Source organism: Chroicocephalus ridibundus, chromosome 9 (assembly GCF_963924245.1).
Source record: "Chroicocephalus ridibundus chromosome 9, bChrRid1.1, whole genome shotgun sequence".
In the NCBI taxonomy this organism is placed as follows: domain Eukaryota; kingdom Metazoa; phylum Chordata; class Aves; order Charadriiformes; family Laridae; genus Chroicocephalus; species Chroicocephalus ridibundus.
In genome coordinates, this window is record NC_086292.1 from 10,862,568 (window position 1) to 10,874,804 (window position 12,237).

A 12,237-nucleotide genomic window follows, 5' to 3' on the forward strand; every position below is an offset into this window, starting at 1 on the left:
GCGCTAAGGAGCACGGGATGCTGGTGTCTCTGGGAGGAGAACAGCATCCCTGGAGAGACGGGGATGCCAAGGAGCGCTTTCCTCACTACCGCACCCTGGCCCGGCGAGGGGCCCCCAGCCCAGGGCAGGGGTGCAGGACGAGGCCTCCCCAGCACGGCAGTCCAGCCACGGCCGCGGGTCCCTGGGACGGGGCCCGGGAACAGAGGGACCGGCAGGGCAGGACCCCGGGCCCACCCCCGTGCGGGCAGCCCAAGGTCGCCGGGCCGGGCTGCTGCCCCGCAGCCAGCGGGGGGGACCCCAAACCACCCCTCCCCCAGGTAACCCCGGCTCCCCTCAGGGCGGCCCCCGCCAGGCCGCCGCCGCACCGGAGCCCGCGAGAGGCCCCAGCCCAGTGCCCCCACCCCGCCCGGCGCACCCTGACCCGCCCCGGCCCGCCGCCCCGGCCGTGCCCGGGCCGCCCGGCGCCCGCTCCCACCTGCCGCGCCACCTCGGCCGCCGCCATCACTGCCAGCCCGCCACACGGCCCGCCCCGGCCGGGCGGGCGGCTCCGGGCGCGCCCACCGCGACGCCGCGCGGGGGGTGACCCGCCGCGCCCCTGACTCCGTTCCCGCCCCGCGCCCCGCCGCCGTCCCTGCCCCGCCCCGCCACCGTCTCATTCGGATCGGTCCCACTCGTCCCGCTGCTGCCGCCCCGCTTCGGGAGGCGCGGGACTGCCCGTGTCCCCCCGCGGCCGCCCGCCATGGTGCAGCCCGGGCTGCGGGCGGGGCCGTGGCTGCAGTGTGGCGGGGCGCGGGGCTCGGCGGGCTTGGGGGAACGCCGGCGGCGGCGGTGAGCGAGGTTGGGGCGGCCGAGCTCCCGACCGGCGGCTCCGCAGCCCCTGTACCCCCTGCCAGGCCCGCGGGCTGCCCGCCACCGTGGCCTCCCCCGGCCCCTGCCCGCTCCCAGCACGGCGATGGGTCCCCCCGCCATGACTCCTGCGGGCAGGCCCAGGGGCAGCGGTGGCCCCGCCAGTAACGGGGGCCGCACGCTGGGGCAAGGCCTAGGGCAGAGCCGTGCAGCACGGAGGCTGGGCTGGGGTGTGTGGTTGGGGTCTAAGGGTCTGCCAGGCTCGGTCAGTCACTTGCCGTTTGGAATAAAATGTCTGTGAGGTTTCGGTGAGGTCCGTGGGGAGGGTTCGTGCTCACCCAGGAACCCGATTGATGGCGTCTGGGCCCATTTCTCTGCCAGGGGCAGTACAGCCCTTTCCCCGGCCCCGCTGCCCCGGCGGGCGGGGGCTGGATAAACCCATCCTGAGGGTGTAGCTGCTGCCACTTGTGTTTCCCTTCATTTAGTGCCGGCACAAGCATCAAACAAAAGCTGAGAGGAAACTCAAAGCAAATAACTTTCCCAGCCCCTGGGACCCCGAGTAAACCCCCCAAGGTTGTCACCCTGGTTTTAGTCTGGTCAGAGCTCGCCAGTGCGACCAGTCCCTAATACAGGCATGACCACTTTGCACTGTCAGTGCCCTCATCCCCCCAAAGCAGCACCTCATTTCCTGCCTTGTTTTCCCCAGCTGCCACCCGACAAGTGTTTTAAACCATTCCCCGGGATCCCACAGCTCTGTGGGTCAAGTCCTCCGCCTCCCTGAGCCCACAGAAGCCACCAACAGCCAGTGACAAAACCAGGCAGCACCCAAAAGGGAGCAAGGGGACAATTATGTTTTCACCACCAGTCGTTTGGGCTTTATGGGATGACGCCAGCTCCCCAGGCATCCCAGAAAAACTGGTCCAAGTGGTTGGAGAAAGGCAAAGCTCCCTTTAGGGCTGACAATCAGCCTGGGGTAGGGCTAAAGCTCAGGGAAGGCAAAGAAAAAAGGTTGAAGGGGCTGGCGTGGCTCTTAGCTGCCTGACCAGCTGCCAAACCACCTGGTGACAGTTCAGCCATCCTATGGGTGCCTGAGGAGCCATGGATAAGAAAGGCCTTGGGAGAAACGGGTCTGGGGGCTTTTGGAGCAGAGGGATTTGCCCTGATTTGTAACAAAATTAGGGTACAAAATGCTGGTGGCTGCAGCTGCCAACAGTGCCAGGCACGGGGCCTTGCTGGGAAGTGAAACATAGCAAGAGAGGAAGGACAAAATGCCGCTGGGCTGAAACATTGGGTGGCAAGGGACCCAAATCACTGCCCTGGGCTGGGTGTCCCTTACAGCAGACACCCACTAGCCACCAGGAAAGCAGCCCCTTGGGGCTGTAACCTCATCCTTCCTGAGCACAGCACCAAGGAGAAGCATTGCAATGGGGGGGGGGCAGTTTTGTGGAGGACTGTAAGGCAGGTGCCTCAGCAAAGCACCCAGGGCTTTGGGGTGCCACTGGGGCCAGAGGCACTGTCACTGGGACCAGTGTTATGGATTTACACATGGTGGCCACCGTAGCAGGGTCCAATCCTAGGATCCTACTGAGAATGCCAAGTCCAAGTGAAGGTTTCCAATTAATCTTTCATTAGTTCTTCGTTTACGGCTCATTCTGGGTACCTCCAGAGAGGGACCCGTACCCGTACCCCAATTCACACCTCTCAGTTACACCCATTCCACTCACCACCCCATCCCCAAATCCAACCACGTAATTCTGGCTGGTGGTCTCTTGATTTCTTACTGGTTTGCACTGTGGCTGGGCTGGCTGCCTTCTGCAGTTACTTCATTCCCTTGGAATTGCCTCCTTGGTCCTCATCTTCACTCCGCTCGTATCTGTGGAATTCAGCGAGTTCTTCGTTAGCAGTTTTATCAAAAGTTTACGCTTGGTCAGCTCTTGCAGCCCAAGGCTTCAGCTACTTTATCTGCTCATGCTAAACGAGACTATTCGGGGAGAAGAGTACAGTTAATCAAATTTCTTCTGTAACACCAGCATTGAGCTGCCCAGACCCCCCTGCCTCCGCCTGCCCCGGTGGCCCCGCACGCCCGCTCTCCCTTTGTGACGCCACAGGCCAGCGGGGCCCGGGGGGGCGGACGGCCCATGGCCACGGCCGTGCCTGACGGCGGCGGCAGCCACAATGTGACCAAAGGTCGTCTGCACCGCCCCGGCAGTGCGGCAGCACTGCAGATCCGCCACCGTGCCCAGCGTGCCCTCCTGCCGTGCAGAGTCGGTTCCTCCTTCGCCTAACGCCGGGGCAGGAAGTGTGGGGTGAGAACTGGGGAGTGCGGGCTGCGCCCTGCCGGGGACCAGGCAGCCAGCCAGTCCCACGGGAGCCACCGCCATGGCCCGGCGGGAGAGGGAGCGGGAGCCAGGCTTGGCAGAGCAGAGGATAGCTGGCATTGCCCAGACGTTCGCCTTCCTGGAAGCCGCCCAGCCCCAAGCGAGGAGCCTAGCCCGCAGGTCCCATCTCTGGCCAGCCGCCACGGAGAGCAGGGAGCGTTTCCACCCGCTGCAGAAGATGGACACCACCAGGAGCTTCAGCCGGGGCAGCCAGAGCCCAGGGAGCTGGGGTAGGACTGCGGGCAGGCTCTCCGTTGGCTCCGGCAGTACCCGGAGGAAGGAGCTGAAGGAAATCCTCCTGCAGAGCAATAGCCCCAGCAGCACCAAGCGCTTTTCTACCACTCAGAAGACATCTAACAACAGCAGTGTCCTTGCAGGGCTGCAACAAGAGCAGAAGCCTGAGCAGAGCCCCGAGGTGCTGTCCCTTGCCCTGGATCCCCTGGAGCACGAGTGGCTGCTGACGGTGGCCCAGGGTGACGCGGACAACATTGTCAGGCTGCTGGACCTGGATCCCAGCCTGCTGACCAGGAAAGACTTTGTGACTGGCTTCACCGCTCTCCACTGGCTTGCCAAGCACGGCCACCACGAGCGCTTCATCCAGGTCATCTCCCATGCCCAGAAGAAGGGCTATCCCGTCAACGTGAACATCCCCACGGCCAGTGGCGGGCTCACCCCTTTGCACCTGGCCGCCCTGCAGGGACATGAGCTGCTCATCAAAGTGCTTGTGGGAGCCTATGGGGCGGACACCAGCTGCAGGGACCACAGCGGTCGCAAGGCTTGGCAGTACCTGAGGGCGGATGCCTCCAGGGAGCTGAAGGAGCTGGCGGGGGCCTTGGAGGAGGACTTGGTCCAGCTGCGCTCTCACAACACCAACAACAACTGTAAGTCATCCAGAGAGGCCAGGGCAGGGCGGGACTGCGTGGACTCCGGGGCTGAGGGGAAAGCCCCGCGCTCCTGGAACCTGTCGACCCTCCGGGGCTTTGTCAGACAGGCATTCAATTTCTTCCAAGAGCGCTGAAGCTCCCCTGGCCCATTCGCCTGCAAACCCACGCTGAATAGCAGCCGAAGGAGCCTGCAGGGAGCTGGGAACTTGGCGAGGGCCAGCGCTCGAAATTCCTGGCCAAGCAGTGATTAACCCCCTGCACAGGGGCACCATGGCCACTCCGGGTCTCATGTGGTCTTTTGGGGCTGTGCTGGTGTGAGTGCGTGGGCAACCATGGCCATCGGGAACACTGCCTGGGGACAGCCCTTCCAAAAACCTGCCTGTCCATGGAGGGGGTTTTGCCCCCTTACCCCTGCTGATGGGGGCTCCTTGCCGCAGCCCAGCAGAGCCCCATGTTGGGGGCTCACGTGCTGGCCCTGCTGCGGGGAGCTGCTTCTCTGACACCCCATGTCCCATGGGGAGATGCAGACCCACTGCAGGAGGTGGTGTCCTGTGCTGGGAGGCCGGGGGTGGATGTTTGGGCTGCCCATCCTGGGCTGCCGGCAGACTTTGCGTGTGACTGTAGTTGGTTTAAGCTGCAAGTTGGTGACTTGGTTCTCCCACCTGTACAATGAGGCCATCGGCACTGCCCCAGTTCCCAGCAACGCTGTGAGGTTGGACTGGTCATGGCACCTCGGGTGCCCAGACGAACGTTGGCAAAATATAATTAAGTATTTCACAACTGTGCTGTTGAGATGCCAGAGGCCTGGCTCTGGGCTGATAATGGAGAAGCAACTATGGCTTCAGAAACACCCCCCCCAACGCAACACTTTTTTATGTACGCTTCTCTGCCGGCAGGGAGAGCGGGTGCAGACATGCAGACCGTGCCACCAAGCTGCAAATGCTTTCCAGCCCTCTGTGAGATCCCAGGGTCTCCGCCACATGCACCTCCTCTGGGTTGCTGTTTGTTTATGAGAGATAAAACTATTTCTCAGTAAAGTAAGAGCTGGAATGCCTGGTTTGCCACAGGAGGCCGGGCCCAGAAGTCTTTCAAAGTTGCAAGGCAAGTCCCCCTGGCAGCCCTTCCCTAGGGACCCCCGTCCAGGGGAGCCTGAGACGCTCAGCCCCGCAGGGGATGGAGGAGGCAGGAGGGACACCCAATGGGGTGGCACGTGGTGGCTCCTGCAGGGACTAGAGTCCAGGAGCAGTGCTGGGAAGATGACTCATTGCTCAAAACCATGGAAAAGGTATGAAGGCTGTGAGATTATCTTTGTTGCTACTGAGGTCATGCTCAAAAATGAAACTCTTGTGAAATGTCCCTACAGCAGCATAATCCCGCGTGTATGTACCGGTAACTGCATTAAAAGGGCAAAGCCTCTGCTCGCCTGCTTGTGTTTTGTTCACCAAATGGAGCTCTGCCCAGCTTATTTCAACTTGCTTTTCATGTTCTCAAAGGCCAGGGCTGCTTCAAAACGTCTTCAGAAAAACAAGGGCCCCTTCCTCTTTTTCATCATCATGAGACCATTTCTGCCCCCTTAAATAGCAGTCCCATTTGAGAAGTGACTCAGGCCGCAACCAGGGAGTTTCTGTTCCCCATCGCAGAGCAACAGCCCTTGTGGAGTCACCTCGCGTTGGAGGGGAGTCGTGGTTTCTTTCTAGCTGCCTTTCTGGGGGTCTGCAGAGGTGACTGAGGGACTTGAGGTGATCTCTGGCCTCGCTGCGCGGGTGAATTTGCACCTTGATGCAGAACGGTACACGGATAACTTCCTTGGAGGAACTTGAGCCTGTGGGTTTCACAGACCCTAAGCAAACCCCATTTATATTCAGATTGTGCTCTGAAATGCTGCTTGGACACAGGAATAACCCAGTCTGCAGCAGATGATACATGGAAGAACAGCCTCGAGATGAGTGGATAGTGATCCAGTGCCGGGATAGTATCCAGTCCAGGTGACTGGGTGGACACATAGATGTCTGGACATCTTTTTAATCGGAGACACACAAAACACACTGTGAATGGATTTCATGCCTGATCTACACCATTTTTGTAATGCTTTAATAAATTAAGTACTTTGGCAACATAGCTCCTTCCAGAACTCTTTGGCCACATCCATGTCACAGCATGTCTGTCTTCTGATGAGTCTGGTCACACCAGCACAAACTCCATGAAAAGCACTGATGTCAAAAAACCCACCTGCCGTCTTTAGTTCTGGTAACCAAAGTGCTGTTGGTGACAGGTGGGTGCATGTCAGATGAAATATTTTTTGGCCTGTCAGTCCTCCGTCACCCTTTCGCAGCAGTGTGCTGTTGGGAAAAGGGGGTGTGACGGCTCTTACATCCTCCTCTGAGTAAGGCACAGAGTAAACAGTGGAATTAATGAGAATGCCGTTGAAGGAGCCGTTTCCTTGGCATTTGTACCTTAGTCACGCTCCACCAGGAAACCTGGACATGTTCCATTTGAAAGTAAAATTTAATTGGCAAATGCTACACTTAAATATAACTATGTGATTTTTAGTGCTTGCCTCCCCTTGACAGCTAACCAAAAGCCCCTAAAGGCAGCTTTTCCCCCATCGTGGGTTTGTGGGTCATGGGTTTGAAGCTGCAGTCTGCTCTGAGGCAAATTAGGCAGGCACTTCAGAAGAAGCAAGACCAGAGCCCTGCTTCTCTGGGTGGTGTTACACCATACTCATCAACGCCACCCCCGGCCCTCCAAGGGTTCCTCTCCACAGAGCAAAAAAAGGATCTTCTTCAAATGGCAGTACCCTTTCTGCTGCTGTACGTTGCATTTGCCCTGAACACCACGCCACTGCCGGTGACCCACCCCTCTGCCTCCCATGGTTTATTTTCATACCTGCAGAGGGGCGGTCGGTTTGGAAACACAGACACATTTAAAAAATATTCCCCAAGTATACCATCAGCTCTGACTTTGCTTCTCACTCAGAAAACAAAAGCGTATCCAACAAAATTAATGGACTAGACATCCACATTATTTAGATTTTTTCCTTTAACACTTCTGTTGATGTCTCAGTCATGGTGTGTCAGCCCAGTTCTACAGAGATTCCGGATCCCCCCTGCAACTCTCACAGGGAAGGAGAGGGCAAAGAGAGCTGCCACAGGAAAACCAGAAATCATTCAAACCCAGAGGTATTTGTGTCAGTTAAGGTTCTGCAGAAGATTGATTTTAACCCAATTTTAATTTGTACTAAATTTTTAATCCACGTTATCCCTTAATGTCAAATTTGAAAAACAAATTCAGTCAAATCAGGAAAAATAATATGAGGCGTTATTTTCCAAAGCAGCTCCTTGGTAGAATCTGCTTCCATCTAATAAAAATAGCACAGTAATGACTGTAATAGGGAGACTACCTAATAAATAGTAATAAATAGTTCAAGCCATTGCTCAGGAAAGCTTTCCCACAAATGCCATGGAGAAAACTGTCTCTTTCCATTCTCACGTCCATAAAATTACTTTTTTCCTCCTCAGCCATGTCCTCATAGCCACAATTAAAAAGGAATTCTGCCAGCAGCTTTGCCTGGCAGCAGTGCTGATGGGGAGAGGCAGGGAGGGCTGCAAGGCTGATCTTCAATCCTCAGCCGCGCTGTTATTTCCTAAACACTTGCTTCAAAGAGAAGAATACAGAAGAGATTTAGAAAACATGGGGGTAAAAGTGTTTGTGGCACATGGCCCTCTGTTGAAACATCTCTGGCAATGCTGCCTTCCTGTTGCAGTGACTTACTGCTTCCCCCGATAATGAAGTAGCAGCTAGACTTAACCAGACAGGAAAAGGTGCTAGAAGATACCTCTGAAGTGTCCTGAAGTTTGTAAAAATCCCAGCCTTGCTCCCCTGCGCTCACAGAAACCTCCAGCACACCTTAGGAGACAGAGACTGTCACGAGCTCCGAGCAAGGTGTGTGTTTGTTGTGCATTTATGTGTGCTTGGCATATGCTGCTGCCCAGCTTTATTTGCTACAAATTGTAATGCAAAGGAGATAAATCTATTTACCTCCAACATGAAAAGCAGCAACGCAGAAGGTGTGGCAGCCTGAAGCTTCCTCAGGAAGCTGCCACCCAGGAACTGAGCCACCACGGCAGGCAGAACCCAGACAACAGCATCATGTTTCACAGACCCCAGGGAAGAATGCCAAGTGTTGGGGAGCTGGAGTGCTGACAGCTCTGCATGGTTTAATCCCTTCTTTCCTCTCTCCCCCTTTTTAAATAGCTGCTAACTCTTCCTTTGAGCAACATCTTGAGTTATTATCCTTCTGCTCAGAATTTTTTAAATTACGCTGCACCTGTGGCTGGCATCAAGCCCAATTTAATCAAGCCAACACAGAGCTCGAAACAAAACTCAGAAAAAGGTTATTACATATTCTAGGGAACACGCAGGTATTAGGTGAGTATTGCATTTTCTAGGATATAAAGCTATCCACCATCCTTGCTGTATTCTTCCCTTTCCTCCTCCTTTTCTACCTTCCAAGTGAAACTTCCTTTCGTCTGATGATGCCACTGCACCCGCTCCCCAGCCAGGATCTTCACCCCAGGCTCCAAGGGCTCCCTGCCCCACGCCCTGACCAGGAGCAGCTCCTGATGCCGCAGGGGCCAGACCTGTGCCGGGTCAGACGCTGCCAGCCCTGACCACAGGCATGAGGCTCACGAGGAGCCACCTGCAGCTCACACAGGCGGGTGTTCAGGGGCAGCCTTGCCAGGACGCTGCTCAGGCACAGGATGGGTCATCTTGGTATTCAGGTATCACCAATTATTCTCAGCTCCATGTTCGCACTCCCTGGGCATGTATTTTTATACTGCTTTTGGGCATGTAACATTTCAGCATTTGCCCAGTACCACAGAGCCATCATTTGCACTGTTCAACGCTTGCAGTTGACTCTTCCATTAATAAAAAAAAGGTTATCTGACCAACCAACAGGACTATCTACACTTTTTCACGTGGTCTACCCTGCATGTTCAAACGGACCACATGAGAGATAATAGTGGAGTGGAGAATCTGCAGCTGTGACAGGAGCCAGCCACAAGGGAACATACACGCATCCAACATGTGAGCATAACTAAGAGGGTGGTTAACCGGAGATTGATTTGGTTTAGCAAAAGGTTTTGTTAGTTTGGATCCCCCTCACAGCACACCTAAAACAGGAATCCACCTTACCCCAGAGGAGCATTTTCGGCATGCTTTGCTTCCCAGCTCCATAAAATGCACCCGTCAGCTATACACGCACACATCTTTAGCAAATTCTGACACTGTGTCTTACTCTTCTTAGTTAACAGTTCATAAATCTACCAGAAATGTAATCCAGTCTTCCCTGGGGTTAAGTAGTCTGTCTTTCTCAAACCTACCTCTAAGACTTTTTTTCTTTTTTAACTATTTCAGTCTGAAGAAAATTTTTTATTAGACAAATTAACTCCTCTAAAATCAGTTCTGATTTTTACCCCTTTTCTGCAAAAAATCATTACGCTTTTGCTCTCGAAGGTTTACAGTAAGTGAAAAGGAAGACACAGCCTACTCTAAGAGATGACAAGGTTTCTCACACTAAGTAAGATTATATTGACAGTAATGTTAGTTTTTATTCTCTGTTACTATCCCACCATATATATATATATTTATTTATTCAAACAAAATTTCAACCAAGTCATTCAGGTCCATGTTTATTAGTAAGCCTGTACACTGTCAATACTCATCATAATGCCTGAAAGAAAGAACACTAATAGAACACAGTCTTCATGTTTCAGATGCAAATTAGTTCAAGATTTTCCCAGTTAACATCAATAACTCAGACTAGCTTATAAAAAAACCCAACCGAAACACTGGGGATTGCAGTCCAACACTACAGAAGGAATCACTTGTGGGTCGCTGAACAGCATACGGGGTGTACCAATCTGACGCAGAAAGACAGGTGTTATTAGAGTTCCCAGGAGACAGTCTCTCTTACAAGCCCAGTTTGGTCCTTCTCCAGTGTCTCCTTTTGGAGTTGTACCTAAGACAAAAGCAGTCTAAATTAGCAAAGTGCACACACACATTTGAAGATCCAGACTGAAACCACCTTGAATTAGCTCAACCGTAAAGGATTGAAATCTTTCTTATGTGCCACAGTGGTAAACTGCCAACAACAATCAGCTGTGTACTTATTTTTTAAAATATCTATCTCCGTTTCCTTTCTTCATTCACTAGCCAACTAGCAGGTTACTGCAATAGAATCTAAACCTCCAAGAGATAAAGATGCCTACAGAGATGCATCAGCACTGGCGTGTGAAATATCACCTGCTCTTTTGGACACAAGATCTGTGATCTTGTATTGACTGTCCAGTGATAATGAAAACTACCTCTTGAATGTATTTCAGGGTCTAAGAAAGTATATTCATTTATGAGTATGTACTTGTACATGTTAACAAACAGTTTCACCACTGTACAGATGAAACCGAAGACAGCGTTAACAGAGTTACTCTCAGCAGGAAAATGGCAGTACTCCCACAGAATGAAGCACTGTAATTGCAGCCTGCTATAGCAGTTTGGATAAAACTGATGACTGAGGCACTGAAGTGCCACAGGACAAAAATTCATGACTCTGACCCATGATAAAGTATTTCAAAGTACCGCAATGTAGCTAAAGCAGAACCCTGTTGTAAGGTGGTACCTGCAAGACAAGAATACAGTCTGGGGCACACAACACTGATTTTTCCTAGAAAGAAACAAGTTAGAAGTAACATGAACAGAGCCTAGCAATTCTGTGCTGTTTCACTGCCTGGGTCAGCCACTGCTACTATCACTTTCCTCACTACTTAGGACAAAAAACGACCTGGGAGGAAGAATCCTGTTCCCTTAAAAAGTCTAGAGACTGGAGCATATGAGATAAAAACTTCACTGCACAGTGTGAGTGACCAAATGATATTGATTGAAAATTTTAAACTGGAGGGCTCAGATATGCATCACCTTTTGCATGCCTCACATTTACCTGGTATTCTACAGTACTCTCTTACTGTGTTTTCCTAAATACAATACTTGAAAAGAAACACTGTAGGCAAATAAAAAGGAACTGTAGCAAATTAATTCTGCAGTCACATACCAAGGATCTTATACTATCAATTTTATCTCCCATGCACCCAACAAGACCTTTGCTCCCTTACGTACCACCTTGTGTATCTCACAACACCCACACTCAGTAAAATACTGTTCCTCGAGAGCTCAGGAACCCAGAGGGACAGCTAGGAGAGGGCGTAAAGGCGCTGGGAAGGGAAGGAAGAAGCAGAGAGGCTACCTGGGTACCAATTCTGGAATAATTATCCACGCGTACATTTCACGCTTTCACTTTAGACGTGCCACCACTGGACGCCCGTGGACAGCTGCAGAGCACTGCATGAACTGCCACAGCAGGGAACGGCCCTGAGCCCCACACTGCCTCGAGAAAACACGACGGGCCGACAGCACCCGGTGGAGCCGTGTATCTGCGCTCCTACGGTATTCGCGGGCACAAAACTGCACTTTTGCTTGCATATACCCTTTTACACAATCAGGTTCTGATTTCAGTCCGTGCCGCACGGGCAGCCGGAGGGAGGCCGCAGCTCCCAAGTCAGCCGCTCTTCTCCTTACCTGATCTTATTGCCCGTCTTCATGCGAATCCACTGCGGGATGGGCCGGTTCTGCTTCTGCTTCTTAGCGAGGAAGCGCTTGATCTTGAACGTCTTGTGGGACGACTGGAAGAAAGAGCAGCCGTTAGTGCCGCAGCGCGGGCCCGGGCCGGCCCCACCGCGGGGGCTCAGCAGAGCAAGGCACCGGCACCGCCCCGCAAGGCCTCGGCGGGCCGGGGATGGGAAAGCCGCCCCCGGAGCCCTCCCGCCCCGCGCGGCTGCCCGCCGAGGGTCCCAAGCCAGCCCGCGGCGGTGAGAGGGCTCGGGGTGCCGCGGCACGGCGGCGGATGGCGGCCGATGGTCTCACCATGGCGCGGAGCGGCCCGGCGTCCCGGCGATGGCGGCGGCGGAAGAGGCGGAAGGGGCGGGGGGAAGCGGCCAGCGAGGCGGCGGCGGCGCGGGCTCCGCGGCCACAGCACCCCCTGGCGGCCCGGGGGACCCGCCCCGGCGCAGACGGAG

The 12,237-nt window shown here is 54.3% G+C and overlaps 3 protein-coding genes and 1 non-coding gene across 8 annotated transcripts in view; 1 reads left to right on the forward strand and 3 right to left on the reverse strand.

Annotated features, from left to right (window-relative positions):
- The window catches only part of SEPTIN6 (septin 6), a 31,835-nt gene extending 31,230 nt beyond the window's left edge, over window positions 1-605 (reverse strand). For all 5 annotated transcript variants that reach the window (XR_010072448.1, XM_063345824.1, XM_063345822.1 and 2 more), the window contains exon 1: window positions 476-605. Coding sequence is in view for 4 of the 5 variants with exons in the window: in XM_063345824.1 (XP_063201894.1) it covers window positions 476-502 (27 nt within the window). In the remaining variant the exon portion in view is untranslated. The remainder of the gene's footprint in view (window positions 1-475) is intronic.
- A 2,046-nt stretch (window positions 606-2,651) lies between these two features.
- Window positions 2,652-6,162, forward strand: SOWAHD (sosondowah ankyrin repeat domain family member D). The gene is made up of 2 exons (XM_063346232.1): window positions 2,652-4,105; window positions 5,005-6,162. Exons 1-2 carry the CDS (start codon window positions 3,226-3,228, stop codon window positions 5,142-5,144), a joined length of 1,020 nt encoding a protein of 339 aa, XP_063202302.1. The 5' UTR covers window positions 2,652-3,225; the 3' UTR covers window positions 5,145-6,162.
- Window positions 6,163-9,785: 3,623 nt separating this feature from the next.
- On the reverse strand, window positions 9,786-12,216 carry RPL39 (ribosomal protein L39). Its single transcript, XM_063346205.1, has 3 exons — window positions 12,086-12,216; window positions 11,741-11,844; window positions 9,786-10,130 (listed from the first exon to the last, which is right to left on the reverse strand). The coding sequence occupies exons 1-3, from the start codon at window positions 12,086-12,088 to the stop codon at window positions 10,082-10,084; spliced, it is 156 nt and encodes a 51-aa protein (XP_063202275.1). The 5' UTR covers window positions 12,089-12,216; the 3' UTR covers window positions 9,786-10,081.
- On the reverse strand, window positions 10,528-10,656 carry LOC134521240 (small nucleolar RNA SNORA69). The gene has a single exon (XR_010072698.1). It is a non-coding gene; the product is annotated as a small nucleolar RNA SNORA69 (small nucleolar RNA).
- Window positions 12,217-12,237: the final 21 nt, after the last annotated feature.

Bases quoted from the DNA above. Each gene is read 5' to 3' on its own strand.
- RPL39 (XM_063346205.1), bottom strand. The intron at 10,131-11,740 runs GTAAGGAGAAGA...CTTTTGTCTTAG, and splicing joins AAGACGGGCAATAAGATCAG to GTACAACTCCAAAAGGAGAC.
- SOWAHD (XM_063346232.1), top strand. From the start codon at position 3,226: ATGGCCCGGCGGGAGAGGGAGCGGGAGCCAGGCTTGGCAGAGCAGAGG. The intron at 4,106-5,004 runs GTAAGTCATCCA...CTCTGCCGGCAG, and splicing joins TCACAACACCAACAACAACT to GGAGAGCGGGTGCAGACATG.